This window comes from Cyprinodon tularosa, unplaced genomic scaffold, assembly GCF_016077235.1.
Source record: "Cyprinodon tularosa strain WSP-4 unplaced genomic scaffold, ASM1607723v1 ctg151, whole genome shotgun sequence".
In the NCBI taxonomy this organism is placed as follows: domain Eukaryota; kingdom Metazoa; phylum Chordata; class Actinopteri; order Cyprinodontiformes; family Cyprinodontidae; genus Cyprinodon; species Cyprinodon tularosa.
Genome location: NW_024038343.1, coordinates 1,465,260 through 1,481,572, shown reverse-complemented (window position 1 = coordinate 1,481,572; position 16,313 = coordinate 1,465,260). Strand labels below are relative to the sequence as shown.

Here is a 16,313-nt window from a genome sequence, read left to right as displayed (position 1 = left end):
TGTGGGAATCCTCAGCTTCACTGACAAAGATGTGAGTTGTTTGAGAGGGCCAGTGACACAGTGGTGGAAAATGACGGAATTAGGCAACTTTTTATGTGCCAGAGGGGTCCCTGGTGATGCTATTTCATGACTGGAAGACCAGAAGGTGATTAAAACACGAGAACTAGTTTAGTCTTTAAAACAGACATGACTATGACTTGGTGATAATATGTTTGTTAGCTGCCAGATTTCAGTCAGAATTCTGAGATTTAAGTCAGAATTCTGAGAAAAAAAGTCAGAAATATGAGATGAAATTCTGACTTTCTGAGTTCTGTTTTTTTTTCTCCTATTATACTGAAATAACATTTAAAAATCAGTTTACTTTTTTACTTTTTTCAGTGGCCCTAATCCTCTTCTATATTCTGCAGCCTACAGCGTGTTTATGATCAAATAAAACTACAGTGGGCGAGGTTTGACTCCAGCGATGATGCTTAGCGACCAATCCGATTGGCCCCAAGGAGACATACCTGAGCAGCTGCCAGAGCAAGAGGCGGAGCGGATCGTACTTATAACCCCTCTGCTCCCACTCAGCAGCCCATCCAGCATCAGGACATCTGCTGTCCTCATCGCATCCTTACTAAAACACAGAAGCAGCCATGCACCTCTGCGCGCAAGCGGCGCGTCGCTCCATCATCCTGCTCTGCATCCTCCTGAAGAGCTGCCAAGCCGTGAAAAATGACGCCACGGAGCAGATGTTCTCGCACGTGAGCCTCGCGCCGGTTCCGGAGCTGCAAAACAACGCGTCCCTGAACCGCGCGCGCACCGGTGGAAGAGGACAGGGCGGCGGGGCGGCGGCGCAGGAGCGAGACGGTGAGTTGGACCAGAGGCAGAAAGGATGCTCTGCTCTTCTTCTGCTTTTACTGAAACACTTCAGCATACTTTCTGCAATAATGCTGGATATATTTCTACGATTCCCATTTCGAGAAATAACAAGAAAAGTTATATGAGTAAAACTATATATATATATATATATATATATATTGTTTTATTCATGCATCTGAAAAAAGACGTACCTAAATCCTTTTTATCTACCACACATGCATGCAATGCTCCTACTATCATGTCTTAAAATATAAAAATATCTACATAAATCTTAAAAAGTAATAGCCTACTCACAAAATCATAAGCAGAATAATTAAACATACCAGAAAACATAGAACAGCAATTTAATGTAATAATTATCTAAGGTCAGTTAAGCGTTTGTAAAAGTTTAAAATAGTATTTAAATAGTATATGTATAGGCTACTTTTTGAATAAAGCATGCACTGCATGTCTGAGTTGCTGTAAAAGGAATAGATTAAAACGCTGAAAAGTTTCTAAAAAGTCAAACTTAATAGAATTTAAAAATTAAGTGTTGCATAATAACAGCATAAATCTGTGTCACTCAGTCAAACTGTTGCTTGGTACCACCTCACAACACTAAAAATCAACTAATAAATATGCAAAATTGTTCCAACATCTGGGGAAAGATTAGAAAATGTTGCAAAAGAGCTTTAAATGTATGCAAATTTAGATTAGGCATGAACTGGACAATTTTAGGTAAAGATATATTTATCGATTAGTTGAGGATTGATGTTTTCACTAGTTATCAGTGTGAACTGTGGCAGCACATGGCACCCACCTGACTGGCAGCAGTCCAGACAGGTTAGATTTTCTCCCAGTGCAATTGTTACCCTGCGGCTCTCCCAGTATAAGGCTCTGATGGATGAGGATGTGTAAGCAAGAGACAGGAAGACAGAGCTCCTCCATTCATCCAGGGCTGTCACAGAGGTGTATGGGGCTGCATGAATGGAGTAGGTCTTGGGTTACAGCTACAGGGGGAAGGGGAGACTCGCAGCCTAAAGGAGTAAAAGCTGTCTGCGAAGCTGCATTCTTGCCGCTAGTCTTTGATTTTTTTTTCTTTGTCACAAAGCTGTAATTACTTTTTAAGGAAGAAAGATCAAGATCCGATTGTTCTTAATCCTTGTCATCGTGTTTCTTGCCAGAGGCTTCAATTGGACTCAACCAATGTAATTGGAGAAATCTTGTTTTCCATTCCAGTTCAAGGCAATCCTGAGACAGAACTTCTAATGTTTGGATTTTTCTATATTTTTCTAAATCTCTTTGTTTTTACCCACAGATCGAAGTCAGATTGGCTGCAGAGAGCTGAGGTCCACAAAGTACATCTCTGATGGCCACTGCACCAGCGTCAACCCCATCAAGGAGCTTGTGTGTGCAGGCGAGTGCCTCCCAGCTCAGATGCTTGAGAACTGGATTGGCGGGGCCCGTGGCAGGAAGTTTTGGGCCCGCCGAAGCAGCAGCCACGACTGGCGCTGCGTCAACGACAAAACCCGAACCCAACGCATACAGCTGCAGTGCCAGGACGGCAGCACAAGAACTTATAAGATCACCGTGGTCACCTCCTGCAAATGCAAAAGGTTCTCAAGGCAGCACAACGAGTCCGGCGGCAAGTTTGAGGACCCAGCCCTGGTGCAGCCATCGCTGCACAGACACAAATCCAAGAACAAGAAGAGGTTGGGCAAGACCCGGCTGAGGGAGAACTGGCATGAGACTGAACCTTAAAATCTGAAAGGTTGTTCAGATTGACTCTGAAATATCCATGGGAGGTTTCTCCTTTTGACATTTGGAAGTTGTGGTTGTGGATTATCTTTCTGTGACTTTGACTTCACTTGCTCCTTAGCTAAGAAGAAGGCTTCAAAGAGGATTGTCAAATACTTTTGATTTAAAAATGTGAACAGAAGTGCATTGTGCAGGCTGGAGAACTCTAGTTACAACAACACATTATCCCATGTGGGCTGTGCATGCATTCCTATATCCATTCTGTGTAATTATGGAGATCTGCAGTTAACTAGCAGAAATAAATCCTTTAAATCATTACCTGTATATAGTTGTACATACATGGATTTCCTACTTTCATTTAGAACTACGGCTGTTTATAAGATTTTTCTATGTAAGAAATATGATGTCTGATGTAATATATTTTTGTTGCAATATACCTGACAATCTCGCTTGTTTATTGTTTTGAAAAAACAAAATACTTGTTATAACTTTATGCTGAATAAATTCTAATTATTTTATCACATATTGGGTCATATTATCAACTGGGGGTCTTACAACTCTAACAAAAAGGCAGCCTCTTTACAATTCCCTGGTTTTGCCCATTATATATACAGGACATATATATAAAAAGGTCTTATCTTTACCAACTTGACAAAATGAAACAACACAACATCCCACTCTCTCATTTACTACTATAAAGAAAGATTAGATTGGAAAGCTTTTTGGTGTGGAGCATAATGGTGCGTTGATACAATACCCAGATGGAAAGACATCAGCAATTGCCCCAAAAGAAGCAACTGTTGCTGCCCTAGAATCTGAAAAAGGGGTATAATGTCTATACAACTTGAAATCCAACCTACTATTCTTCATGGGTGGAACAGATTTAAGACAGATGCCATTTTTTTCCAGATTCTTGATGTTCACTCCAGGGAAATTCATTCTGAACTTAAACTGTGCATTGCTGAGAACCCCCTAGAGCTTCATCTCAGAATCTTGTGGGCTCCGCAAGGTAATTAATACATTTTATGGCAGTATAAGAAAAAGACAAAACATAAATTCCATGAGAAAGAAGATGACAACAAAGCTGTATCTGAGGAAACCACAATACATCTGGAACATGCCCATCAGAAAGACAAAGATGTCTGCATAATGCACAGCAACATGTTCATCAAAAAATCAAATGGCAGCATTTTAACAAAAACACCTGATACCTGTTGTCAGTCATGAGGCAGAAGGTTGGTGATATGGGATTGTTTTTCAGGTACAAGGATGCTTTGCATTGACTGAAGCAACCGTGCCCTGTTGTTTACTAAATTATTCCATCTGTCTAATGAGGGCATAAACTGGAACATATTTTCACACATAGAGAAAATGTGCTACAATAGGCCTGATTTACTAGATTAAAAACGGTTGTGAGATCTCAAAGAACCTAAATAGTCATACAGAAATAGATTAGTTCAAGGTATTGCTAATAAATTTTTGCTCTATGAGCTGTTGAATCATGGGGTGTATGAAGTTTTTCACCGTTCTCTTATTTTAAATAAGGTTTGAGTAAATTGAAATGAACAATTGAGATTAGATTTGAATTGTTTTAGAATATTGAAGAAATTTGTCATGCTTTAACATATCCTTGAACATAAAAACTGAGGAAAAATCCATGTTTTTTTTCCTCCAAACAATAGGAATATATTCTCATCTGATGTTGACACAAACAACAAAACTTCTAGACGTATCTATATTTTTATTTACACAGATGCATCAATTGAATGTTTTAATATTGCTGTTAAAATCAGGATCTGCTGTTGCAGACAATATGTGCTGCCTAAAATATCTGCAAGTAGTGCCCTGCGTCTACAAGTTGGCTCACAACTAGCTGTCAAGTTAAATTAATGTCCGGTAATATGACTTTCATTTCAAAATAAAATAAACAAATTTACCCCAACCCTCTCGCCCCCCCGCCCCCCCCCGTCAAACAGTACTTTTTATGATGTCTTTATTCTGATATATTGGTAACATGTATGCATCAATTGGCATTATATATTCCAGGCATTCAGTTTATAATTAGGGACGGGCACAGCGCGTTGCATTCTGGGTACGCCGCCATATTGACAGCTAGTTGCCACGGTAAACAAAGACCTAAAACAGCACAGAGAAAGAGCACAAAGACGAGTAAACAGCGATGTTAAAAGCGAAGAAAGGATGCGGAATATACCGAGACACACTGCAGAGGGAAGCCAGGGACCGTTATCTGCAAAAGATGGGCTTCATAAACGGACTTGATCCCTACGAAGTAGCAAGCAAGGAGTGGTGCGTTGGGGAAGAATTTCTACCGCCGTTTGCGAGGGAGGACATATTTTCCTATCTAGTGTGTGGCGTCAGTGCCTACACACATGAAGAATTTCGCTGCTACAAGTCGCTAGAGGCTTACAAACAGCTGACAGATGGAAAAGTTCACGACATGGAAGTAATCAAACCGAATGAGAACACAGTCATTAGATCCAAGGTAAGCTACCGTCTCAACATGGTGTGGTGTTTGTTGTGGTGATAAGACTAGGTGCAGGCACTAACGTAAAACATCAAAAATGTATCTAAACAAATCTTGTGCTGACTGTACGTGCCCTGGGATACTGTAGTTACATTCTGATGATATATGACTGTCCTACCATGGTACTCCATTGAGACGCCTCCAGGTTGGAAAACGGTAAAAAGACAATCCATTTGGGATTTTTTCCCCGTCCAGTCACAGCTTGCGCTACTACACCCTACGACACAGCAACGGGTGACCATAACGACAGCAGAGGTAAAATGAAACGGCAAAAAACTAAGCAAACTACTAGCAGAAGAAAGCAAGTCCTTACAGGCGCGAAGTCGAAGTGTAAACAATGGGCTGACCAGCTTTCAATATGGCTGCCGCGCAACGTGTGACGTCATGTGCCCGTTTCTAATTAGAATGCCTTTATTATACTAAGTTAATATAAACTTAATTAACAACAATATTATTAATTCTCAAAAATAACAGTGCAAATAATGATTATAGCCTAATAATCCCCCATAACTCCTTAAAATAATATAATACCTCACACAATATGCTAAAGTTTCCTTATTGGCTTACAAAAGTATCTTATTTTGAAATCACCAAGCGGAAGTACTGGCCTTGCTACGTTTGCTTGAGAGCCTTTGCCTTCCCTGCTTCTGTATCCATACTGCCTCACGGAAAAGCAGCCTGTCAGGCAGGAATGAACAAATTTTTGAATATCCATTCTCTCTGACAGCCATCCTTCCCTTCTAACCGTTAGCAGATGGAGGTCAGTCCCGTTTACATGCAGAGTGATGACAGTGAACCGAACAGGCCCGCGCATCCCCGGGGCTGCCTAACAAGCGAAGCCGGGAAAAGCGAACAGATTCGGGCGGGACATTGCGTGGACTTCCCGGTGTCGGTGGTTCTTCCTGCCGGCGGAACCGGCGAGAGAACCGGACTGCAGACACCAAAACAGTTCTGTTGTTTTCTGGGTAGACCGCTAATAAGCTACACTATAGAGTCATTTGAGAGGTAGGACAATAAATCCATGATAACTCCCTTTTTTTAGTGATAAAAAGACACATTAAATGGCGCAAATGAAGTTCCCACTTCAACAGTGATGATTTCACTGGATGTAAGGAACATCTCAAACCTCATTCATTATTTCCTTCAATCATCCACACATTAAGGAATAAAAGGAAATAATTAGACCAAAAAAAAAACAGAATTTTCTTGGAATTATCTCATTTTTTTTCTTTTCTTAGCAATACTTCTGAAATTAATTTGAAAAGTTTGAGTGCACACAAAAATCAATTGATGTTTAGATGGAGCTGACTCAGTTTGATATACCAAGTCAGGTATACAGGTGCTGGTCATAAAATTAGAATATCATGAAAAAGTAGATTGATTTCAGTAATTCCATTTAAAAAGTGAAACTTGTATATTATATTCATACATTACATACAAACTCATATATTTCAGATGTTTATTTAGTTTAATTGTGATGATTACAAATGACAACAAATGAAAATCTCAAATTCATCATATCAGAAAATTAGAATATTGTGAAAAGGTTCAAAATTGATGGCCCCTGGTGCCACACTCTAATCAGCTAATTAACTCAAACCACCTGCAAAAGCCTTTAAATGGTCTTTCAGTCTAGTTCTATAGGCTACACAATCATGGGGAAGACTGCTGACCTGACAGTTGTCCAAAAGACGACCATCGACACCTTGCACAAGGAGGGCAAGACACAAAAGGTCATCGCTAAAGAGGCTGGCTGTTCACAGAGCTCAGTGTCCAAGCACATTAATAGAGAGGCGAAGGGAAGGAAAAGATGTGGTTGAAAAAAGTGTACAAGCAAGAGAGATAACCGCACCCTGGAGAGGATTGTGAAACAAAACCCATTCAAAAATGTGGGGGAGATTCACAAAGAGTGGACTGCAGCTGGAGTGAGTGCTTCAAGAACCACCACACACAGACGTATGAAAGACATGGGTTTCTGCTGTCGCATTCCTTGTGTCAAGCCACTCTTGAACCACAGACAGCGTCAGAAGCGTCTTGCCTGGGCTAAAGAGAAACAGGACTGGACTGCTGGTGAGTGGTCCAAAGTCATGTTCTCTGATGAAAGTAAATTTTGCATTTCCTTTGGAAATCAAGGTCCCAGAGTCTGGAGGAAAAGAAGAGAGGCACTTCATCCACGTTGCTTGAAGTCCACTGTAAAGTTTCCACAGTCAGTGATGGTTTGGGGTGCTATGTCATCTGCTGGTGTTGGTCCATTGTGTTTTCTGAGGTCCAGGGTCAACGCAGCCACATACCAGGAAGTTTTAGAGCACTTCATGCTTCCTGCAGCTGACCAACTTTTTGGAGATGCAGATTTCATTTTCCAACAGGACTTGGCACCTGCACACAGTGCCAAAGCTACCAGTACCTGGTTGAAGGACCATGGTATCCCTGTTCTTAATTGGCCAGCAAACTCTCCTGACCTTAACCCCATAGAAAATCTATGGGGTATTGTGAAGAAGAAGATGCAATACACCAGACCCAACAATTCAGAAGAGCTAAAAGCCACTATTAGAGCAACCTGGGCTATCATAACACCTGAGCAGTGCCACAGACTGATCGACTCCATGCCACGCCGCATTGCTGCAGTAATACAGGCCAAAGGAGGCCCAACTAAATACTGAGTGCTGTACATGCTCATACTTTTCATGTTCATACTTTTCAGTTGGCCAACATTTCTATAAATCCTTTGTTTTTATTGGTCTTCAGTAATATTCTAATTTTCTGATATGATGAATTTGAGATTTTCATTTGTTGTCATTTGTAATCATCAAAATTAAACAAAATAAACATCTGAAATATATGAGTTTGTATGTAATGTATGAATATAATATACAAGTTTCACTTTTTAAATGGAATTACTGAAATCAATCTACTTTTTCATGATATTCAAATTTTATGACCAGCACCTGTATATATATATATATATATATATATATATATATATATATATATATATAAATATATAAAAATAAAATAAAATCCAACCTTCCAGTTTCTAAATGAAACAGGTGCCACACAACTCACACAACTTTTATTGTCATTTTATATACGCAAAATCCATTTGTGTATATAAAGTATACATATATATTTGTATGTATACAAATATATATGTATATATATTTGTAGCATCATGGTCCTTCTATGGAAGCAAATCGTTACCATATTTCAAGTTCATTTTAAGAATGTGGCTGCATTGTTTGACTCATAAATTAGTAATCAATCATCCTATTTGCATTTTAATTTTCTTCTTAAAGACTGCTCATCCTTTTACTTAATTAAAATGAAAAAGAAAAATACATTTGAGATTTATTTTCTAAAATGTACCCCAGCAAATGCATACCAAAATTCAATTTGAAATTTAAAATTGGAAAATGAAAACGCATTTCCAGAAATGCATTTTCATTTTAAGAATGTGGCTGCATTATTTGACTCATCAATGACACAACTTTTATTGTCATGTTGTATACACAAAATGCTTCTGTACAGCCAGCTTTCAGAACATTTCGATTCCATAAAGTGCAGCAGTGATCAAATGTAAACACTGTGGGAGAAAAAACATTGTGCAAAAACGCATTGATATGGAAATTTAGAGCGTTAAATATATATGGTGCAAATATACAGTAATTTGGTTTGGTTTTATCAGTGTGATGCAGAGTCTGTGACCTGATTTAGAGTTTTCTCAACAGTTCAGCTGTCTGATGGTGGAGGGGAAGAACCTGTTGCAGATTCTGCTGGACCTGCATTGAAATCTGCAAAGCTTTTTTCTCAGATGATGTTACGGGCTCGGGAAACGCAGGGCTGGGATGAAATGTCTTTAATGGAGGGAAGAGGAGCTCTGATGATCTTCTCTGCTGTTCTCATCACTCTTCTCACCTTCTTCCAGTCTGAGGCGCTGCAGCCTCCACACCACACAGTGACACAGCTGGTCAGAATGCTCTCTATGGTGCTTCTGTAGATTATTGTGCGTGGATGGGTGAGGGCATGAGAAATATGTCCTTGGTTAAACACTGCGATGACTAAAATGAAGTAACAATAGGTTCAGAAACAAGGGAGACAAGATTGCACATTTTCTACCTAAATAAATTGTCCACCAGACAATTTATTTGTTGGTAGTTAAATTCTAAACATTCTGAACTAACTTTGAAGATTTCTCCCCCCCGTATATCCTTGTTTCGTTAATGATGGAACTGTTAGGCACGCCAGGATGTCCACAGGGTGTGTTTATATGGGAGTATTTTGTTTCTTTCTGTTTTTGAAGGATTACCCTCTTACAGGAAAGTAAAGAGGTTTGTTACGTCTCATTCAGGAAGCTTTGATCCTCCCTTGGTGTTGTTGTCCTCTTAAGTAGGGCTCCTAATAATCACATAACTGCTGTGCTAGAATAATTTGGTTAAAACTGAGCAATATAGTTTTTAAATCAAAGAAAAACCAATGTTTGTTTCTCAGAAGAAGTTAAAATAAAGATAATTTAGTAGGCATCCACAGTATGAATAAACAGCCATTAAAAAATAGTAAGAGTTTAACTTTATACTTCAAATCTAACAAGCTTTTTGTTGAATCACAGTTTGTTGATGGATTAGTCATCTTTTTTTCCTTTGGCTCAAAGGCAGCCATGTTTTCAACAGATTTCAGGCTCCATGATGGGAAGATGAAGATGAAAAATAGGATGTTTTCATTAAATCTCAATCCCTGGCTGATGATTAAAGTTAGTGAAATAACCACCGCTGTTAGCAGATGAATCTGGCTAGAATTTTCTATTTTTTCTACTTGTATCAGGAATTCAATCAGAGGAAAAAGGCCAATGGATATTGGCTCAGTGATAACAGGGAGGGTTCCTGTGGAGAAAAGCCAGGGTTGTGGAGTCAACAAACCCCATCTGATCACTTTCTTTCACCAGTTTCATTTTTATCTCATTATAAATAAAGGTATAGTTTTTTTAATAGGACAGATCTGATTCTATATTGACCCAGAGTTCACAGAAATCATATTTTGGCAGGAATGTTTAACATTTAAATGATAAATATCTATCTTTTTCATATGTGGTGTTTAACATCTTTAAATACATGTATTTATAGATGTCAGATTAAGTACAATTTATTGTTTTGGGCATGCCTTGGGCTGTTGCTTACTTGGACTAGACTGCCAGCTGCTCAGCAATGTTTTTTCCTGAGGGAAAATTTTTTAGTACTGCAAGTGTAGGTCTGAAAATTACATTAATGATAACAAATGGGTAAATTGAAGTGACACCCCTTTGGTTTTACAGAGGAGCTTCACTGGGAAGGGAAAACGATTGTTAGTTTAGGAAATGACATACATCATTAGATTTGCTCTGACTTAGTTCTATCATTTTTTTGTATTTGCTCCGTCCTCTCAGGGTATTGTGGATCCAAACCGTCGTGGTTGTTGTTGCTAAGGAAAACATCGGCTTGATGACGGACATCATCCAACGGTTCCAGCACAAGAAGGTTCGGGTGGTAGCCGGGGGCTCAACTCGCCACAGGTCCATCTGCAATGGAGTCATGGCTCTGGGGGAGGAGGGGAAACCCAAGGTGGTCATCATACATGATGCTGTGCGCCCGTTTGTGGATGAGAACCTCCTGTACCAGATAGTGGTGGCTGCCAAGGAGCAAGGAGTGAGTGCAGTAAAAGCTAATTTAGACAGTTTAGTTGAAATTCACATTTTTATTTGTCACTCTTTTAAAAATATGATATTTAAGTCTATTTTAAAAATAGACTTAAATAGAGTCGATGAAAAACATGAAGCATCTCTGTAGTAAGCTGTGAAGGTAAAACTTCACAGCTGAGCATTTCATTTCAAGAGCAGAGGGACCTGTATTCAGTAGAAGCATGAACTTATTATTAGTCAAATGATTGTTCTGTGTTCAAGGCTTGGAAAATGTCACCTGGAAAAACTTACAGCTGAAGTCAGATGATGTCTCCTTTCCAAGAAACAAGCTGTGCGGAGGATGATTGTAATCCCTGTTCAAATGGAGAAATAAACCTGAAAGCTACTCTGTCCTCATGCTTGGAGAGAGGAGGCTGAGCTAAATTAAATCCCGACTGGAGCTCAGACTTCATCTCCTGAGCCCTGGGCCGAAAAGCAGACGAGGTTATCTGTAGAGCAAATTGTAAACAAATCCACCATTATTAGCCACCCCAGAGTCAGATATTATATCGGAGAGCCGATTGCAAAAAAACCAAGGGATTTGGTGCGACCTGAGCTTTATGTTTTACCTGCTTCTGTAAAAAGTAACTAACCAATCACAAAGAGACCATAAAAGAGCACAGCTTTAATGGTTTTATCTAATTTTAATTAGATTAATGCATCGTCTCATCACTCTTGGTCAGTTTCAGAAAGCATTTAGATATTGTTGTTTATGACAGACAATTTTGGGTGATTTATAGTTAAAACTCAAGATGATAGAGGATCCTCTTGAGCAGAGGTCATGTAGGTTTTAAAAAGAGGTTCATAGAGGTCACAATGTATGTGATGTGTCTGAGCTTAGTGATGAACGCTGACAGGAGACTCTCTGGTCTTTATTATCTCAGCTGTAGCTGCTTTCATGGCCCTTTTTCTGCTTAAAGCAGCAGATTCATGTTTATGTTGAAATCTGCTGTATTTGAGGGAAACATACTTGAAATGAGGATCCAGGTTCAAACTTTGCTGTTGTAAATTACTTAACCAGATAAATGGAAAGCTTCACTGATTTTTCTGTTAACATATTTTTCTCTGTTTTAATTAGTTTTATTGTGTACAGTTGCAGTAATGTGTCTGAGATGTTTTTTTGTAGCACTGCATTCATTTCAGAGTCATTGAAAGCGGTTAGTGAAAAAGAACCAGGTCAGATTGGAACAAAATGAGGTCACCATCATTGATCTACAATGATTATTTTAGAAATCGAGATATATTTTAGATAAAAAACAAAATTAGAGTTAATCAAAAAGTTTCAGAATTTTTAAAAGCATTAAACAAGGCCTACCTGCATCTTAAATGAACAGTGCACTGCAAAAAGGATCTAGAAATAAGTCAAAATGTCTTAAATTAAATGTATTTATCCTTGATTTGAGTAGGTTGATAAAATGATTTGCCAATGGAATTTTTACTCTTAAAATAAGGTAATTAGATAATATACACTTGAAATAAGACAATGAAAATTTTTTTTTCTTATTTTAAATGTAAATTGTCTCGTTCCATTGGCAAAGTGTCTCACTTACCTCCTCAATTCAAGAAAAAACACACTTATTTTAAGAAAAAAATGACTTATCTAGATATCGATTTTTCCCAGTGTGTAAAACAACATGGCCGCTTCAGCTTCTCTCTGAATTAGTGATGAGGGTATAAAGGCTTATGGTGTTGAGCCCAGTGTTCCCAGTTAAGCCTCTTTCCAACTGAAAAACATTTGTTAACCTGGTATTTTCAAACAAGAGTCGACACGCTCACAATCTTCATTTGGCTCCCTTCCCTTCAAGCTGCATGGCCTCTGTCCTCCTCCGCTGCGTGTCTGGTGACATCATCTTGCTGGGTTGGCATTGATGCTGTCATCTGTGTGACAGAAATCAGGAAAGTAAACAATGAAGAGAAGCATGTATTGATCCTCTAACAGAGCCGCTGCTGGCTGAGAAGTTTTGTGCACTGTGACGCGTTTTCAAGAAGTCTTCCTGAGCCCCAACCCATCCTGCGTTTTCTTTCTTATTTATTTTCCAAAAGTTACAATTACGATGACGACTACGGTCAACAGAAAAGTTTGACAAAACTCACCTGGCGTGAGGAGGTTTTATTTTAGAAGATAGCAGTGTAACCAAAAGGCAGCCTTTTGGTTACACTGCTATCTTTTAAAATTACAAGGGACCCCACCCCCTAAGCAATCACCCCAGCTGTGGGAAGATCTGAACACCTGTGCCACCAAAGTAACAAACTAGATATAAACCGTTAATATTTTTTTGTTTGTATTTTGCTTAATTTTCATTGAACTTAATACTTGTTTGTTGCTTAATTTTAACTTAATTTAACTTAATACTTTTTTTTCCCTGTAAGCTGCTGGTAACCTTAATTTCCGGATGGAGTCTTCCCAAGGGATCAATAAAGTACTGTTTAAGCCTAAGTATCTCTTAACTTTGGCCCCAACAATGTAGGTAAGCCAGGGCGTAGTAAGTGTGCTTTATTGTTTCGATCTTTTGTCCCCTCTAAATCCCTTTTACCAGTACTGCAATAATTTTATCAAATGTAAGCAGAGATGATTTCGGCTTGTTATATCAGACATGGCCGGTGTGGTGTGTTGACGTCCGTACGTTGTGTGCCATAGTATCGTGTAATTTAGCGAGTCAACCCGGTTCTGGTGTTCCCACAGCAGGCCAATCAGACCCAAGGGGATTTTAAAGTGGATCACTTTCTGAGTCGTTTCACCTGAGTAAATATGCGTCAGTGCTCTGTTCCCACTCCCACTAAAAACTAGTTTATTTGGCCAGTGTGACAGGGGTAGGCATAGGCCATCTTTAATGCCTAGAAAACAAGAAGAAACAAAATGTGGTTGTTTCTATAGGTTCTACTAATCCTGGCCTAAAGAAAAGTAATCTAAATAAAATTTCCATCTAAATTCTTAATCAGGATGAGCATAATTTTTATTATTTTCGCATTTACTGAAACCTCTCGGAATATTTAACCCCATAATTTGCTTTTCACCGTAACTGTCTGCTCATTTTTGTTACCATCATATCAGTGACCCAAATGAACACAGAACAATTTATTTTGATGCCATAATTCAATTAAAATATACTTAATTGATTCAAAATGGAAATTAAAAGTTTTTGCAACTCATAGTTCTTTTTTTTTTTTTTTTTTCATTGATATTTATAGCTGTAGGCAGAAAGCTTTCTGCCCTCCACCGGATCTGGAGAAGCCATTGACTGAAGACACACTGTTGTTGTTTAACGGTCTTCTGAAGAAGATGCTATTTTCTCCATCATTTATTAAATTTTTGGAGAATTATTGTTTTGTAAAATCCTCTCCCATAATTTGCTCCGAAGCTGTTACACCAGCAGATGATGGCAGAAGAGATAATGTTCTTCACAACAGAATACACCAAATGTTGGCGGAAACCTGCATGAGTCTAATATCCCCCTAAAGTAGAAATACTGACATTTTTGGGGAACATATTTTTTCCAAATGCATTCTTGTCTTAATGTTTTGTAATAAATTCCAGATCCTTGTGTCTTTTTCCATACAGGCAGCTGGAGCTATCCGGCCGCTTGTTTCCACAGTGATCGCCACTACATCAGAGGGATACCTGGATCATTCTTTAGAGCGGGCCAAGTACAGGGCCAGCGAAATGCCTCAGGGATTCAGATATGATGTCATCCATCAGGCCTACCAGAGGGTAAGAGATGCTCTTTAAGTCAAAAACACCACACATTTTACAGGCACGATTTGAAGTTAACAGGGCCTTGGTTCCTACTGGCTGTTAAATTTGCTAATATTTGTGAGAAAATTGCATTTGTGCAGGCGGTCTGGAGTGCAGCGGGGCAGAGCGGAGCACTGACGGAGTATGAGGGATTTCGGGGTTAGCATGACATGTTGGTCATGTTGCTGTTAGCATAAACAAAACGTGTTGCACAATGCTTGCACACTGTTGCACTTTTATCCACAACTTTCTTTCCGCCGTCATCGTACGTCACTCTAAATGCAAAGCGGTCCCATAAAGCAGACCTATAAAGTGCTGCTGGCGCAGTCTTCCAACTCCTGTTCTTTCCCACTCGCCAGTCCGACACAATTCTTCACAACAACTGATTTTTTTCCCTGCTACACCCGGCTACGCTGCTTCGCTTCTTCTTCTTGTTTACTACTGGTGGTTGGCTTTGGTCGCAGCACTGCCACCTTCTGCTCTGGAGTGTAAACGCTTTGCCTATGAGAAAAATGAGCAGCGCATGAACCGAACGAAACACACGCGAATCGAACCGAGGCAGTCGAACCGAACGGTTCTGACGGTTTTCATATATCGTCCCATTCCTAATATATATATATATATATATATATATATATATATATATATATATATATATATATTTACTTATTGCTATAGTATTTGCTCTGCAGACCAATGGAAAAGTGCTTTTAGTCCCCCAGAAACTTGGCTATTGGTTTAATGTATCAACTCCTCTCCGACTGGTAGGTTGATTTCAACAAGTGATCCAGTGAATACCATTGTCTACCTGAGGGCCTGAGCATAGCTTTTTTTAAAGAGCATAGTTTCTTTCAAATCTAGAATTGACAGGTCTGGCGCCCCTAGATCCTAAAGACAGTTTTGCTTTTGATTAAAAACCGCAAGATCCTACGGAAACCTTCCACCCTTTCTAGCTCCATTTGATTTAGCCTGTGGAGTTATTGTCCATTCTTTTTCTCCTGATGCATTTGGAAATAAATGATACAGTTAAATATTCTGCACACCTGTAGATTAGTGGATGGGACAAAAATGAAACAAGAAATAGTAAAACATTTATCCTTTACTTTTAGGCTTGCTGAGATTAACTGTCTAAGGCAGCTAAGTGCAGTTTAATGTCCCTGTATAGAGGAAAGAATTTAGATCCATATGAGCCACAACTGTGCAGGTTCTTGACAGAAAGCATGGGGCTTTTTGTCCCTAAACATGGCAAACCAACTAAAACACAAGATATTTCTTTTTCAGACACATTAAGTTTGCCATTTCAGCCTTGATTTCTTCTTTTAAAGCGGCACAGAACTTTTAGCTCAGAGCTGAAGTATGCCTTTAATTGGAGCGCCGTTTGTCTGAAGTTATTTTTACTCTTGGCACATACAGATCTACAGATTGCTTTGAAAGCTCCATGGGCTTCAGCATTTTGCAGAAAATGAGCTCACCCTTGTGCTGCAGTGTCACAGATAGTCAGGTTGCAGAAAGACACATTGGTTCTTTTGGCTGAGACTATGTATCCCTCTCCTCCTTTTTTAACTTTAGAAAAGATGTGAAAGTCTAAGGTGTCTGTCAGGTTAAGACTGTAGGACATAGTCGTGAAAAATCCCTGAGAGCGGCAGACTTGTTGCTTGACATCCATTCAGACCCGGAGAACTAAGGGGTGAAAAGACAAAAGCGGAGACACATTATCCAGTCTTCAGGGAGGC

The 16,313-nt window shown here is 39.2% G+C and overlaps 2 protein-coding genes across 2 annotated transcripts in view; both read left to right on the top strand.

Moving 5' to 3' along the window:
* The first annotated feature begins 553 nt into the window (after positions 1–553).
* sostdc1a (sclerostin domain containing 1a) lies at positions 554–3,121 on the top strand. The gene is made up of 2 exons (XM_038279547.1): positions 554–849; positions 2,159–3,121. The coding sequence occupies exons 1-2, from the start codon at positions 636–638 to the stop codon at positions 2,599–2,601; spliced, it is 657 nt and encodes a 218-aa protein (XP_038135475.1). The 5' UTR covers positions 554–635; the 3' UTR covers positions 2,602–3,121.
* A 2,631-nt stretch (positions 3,122–5,752) lies between these two features.
* Positions 5,753–16,313, top strand: part of crppa (CDP-L-ribitol pyrophosphorylase A) — a 66,968-nt gene continuing 56,407 nt past the window's right edge. Inside the window, exons 1-3 of the mRNA XM_038279548.1 lie at positions 5,753–6,148; positions 10,557–10,815; positions 14,407–14,556. Coding sequence (XP_038135476.1) covers positions 5,898–6,148; positions 10,557–10,815; positions 14,407–14,556 — 660 coding nt within the window. The 5' untranslated portion in view covers positions 5,753–5,897. The remainder of the gene's footprint in view (positions 6,149–10,556; positions 10,816–14,406; positions 14,557–16,313) is intronic.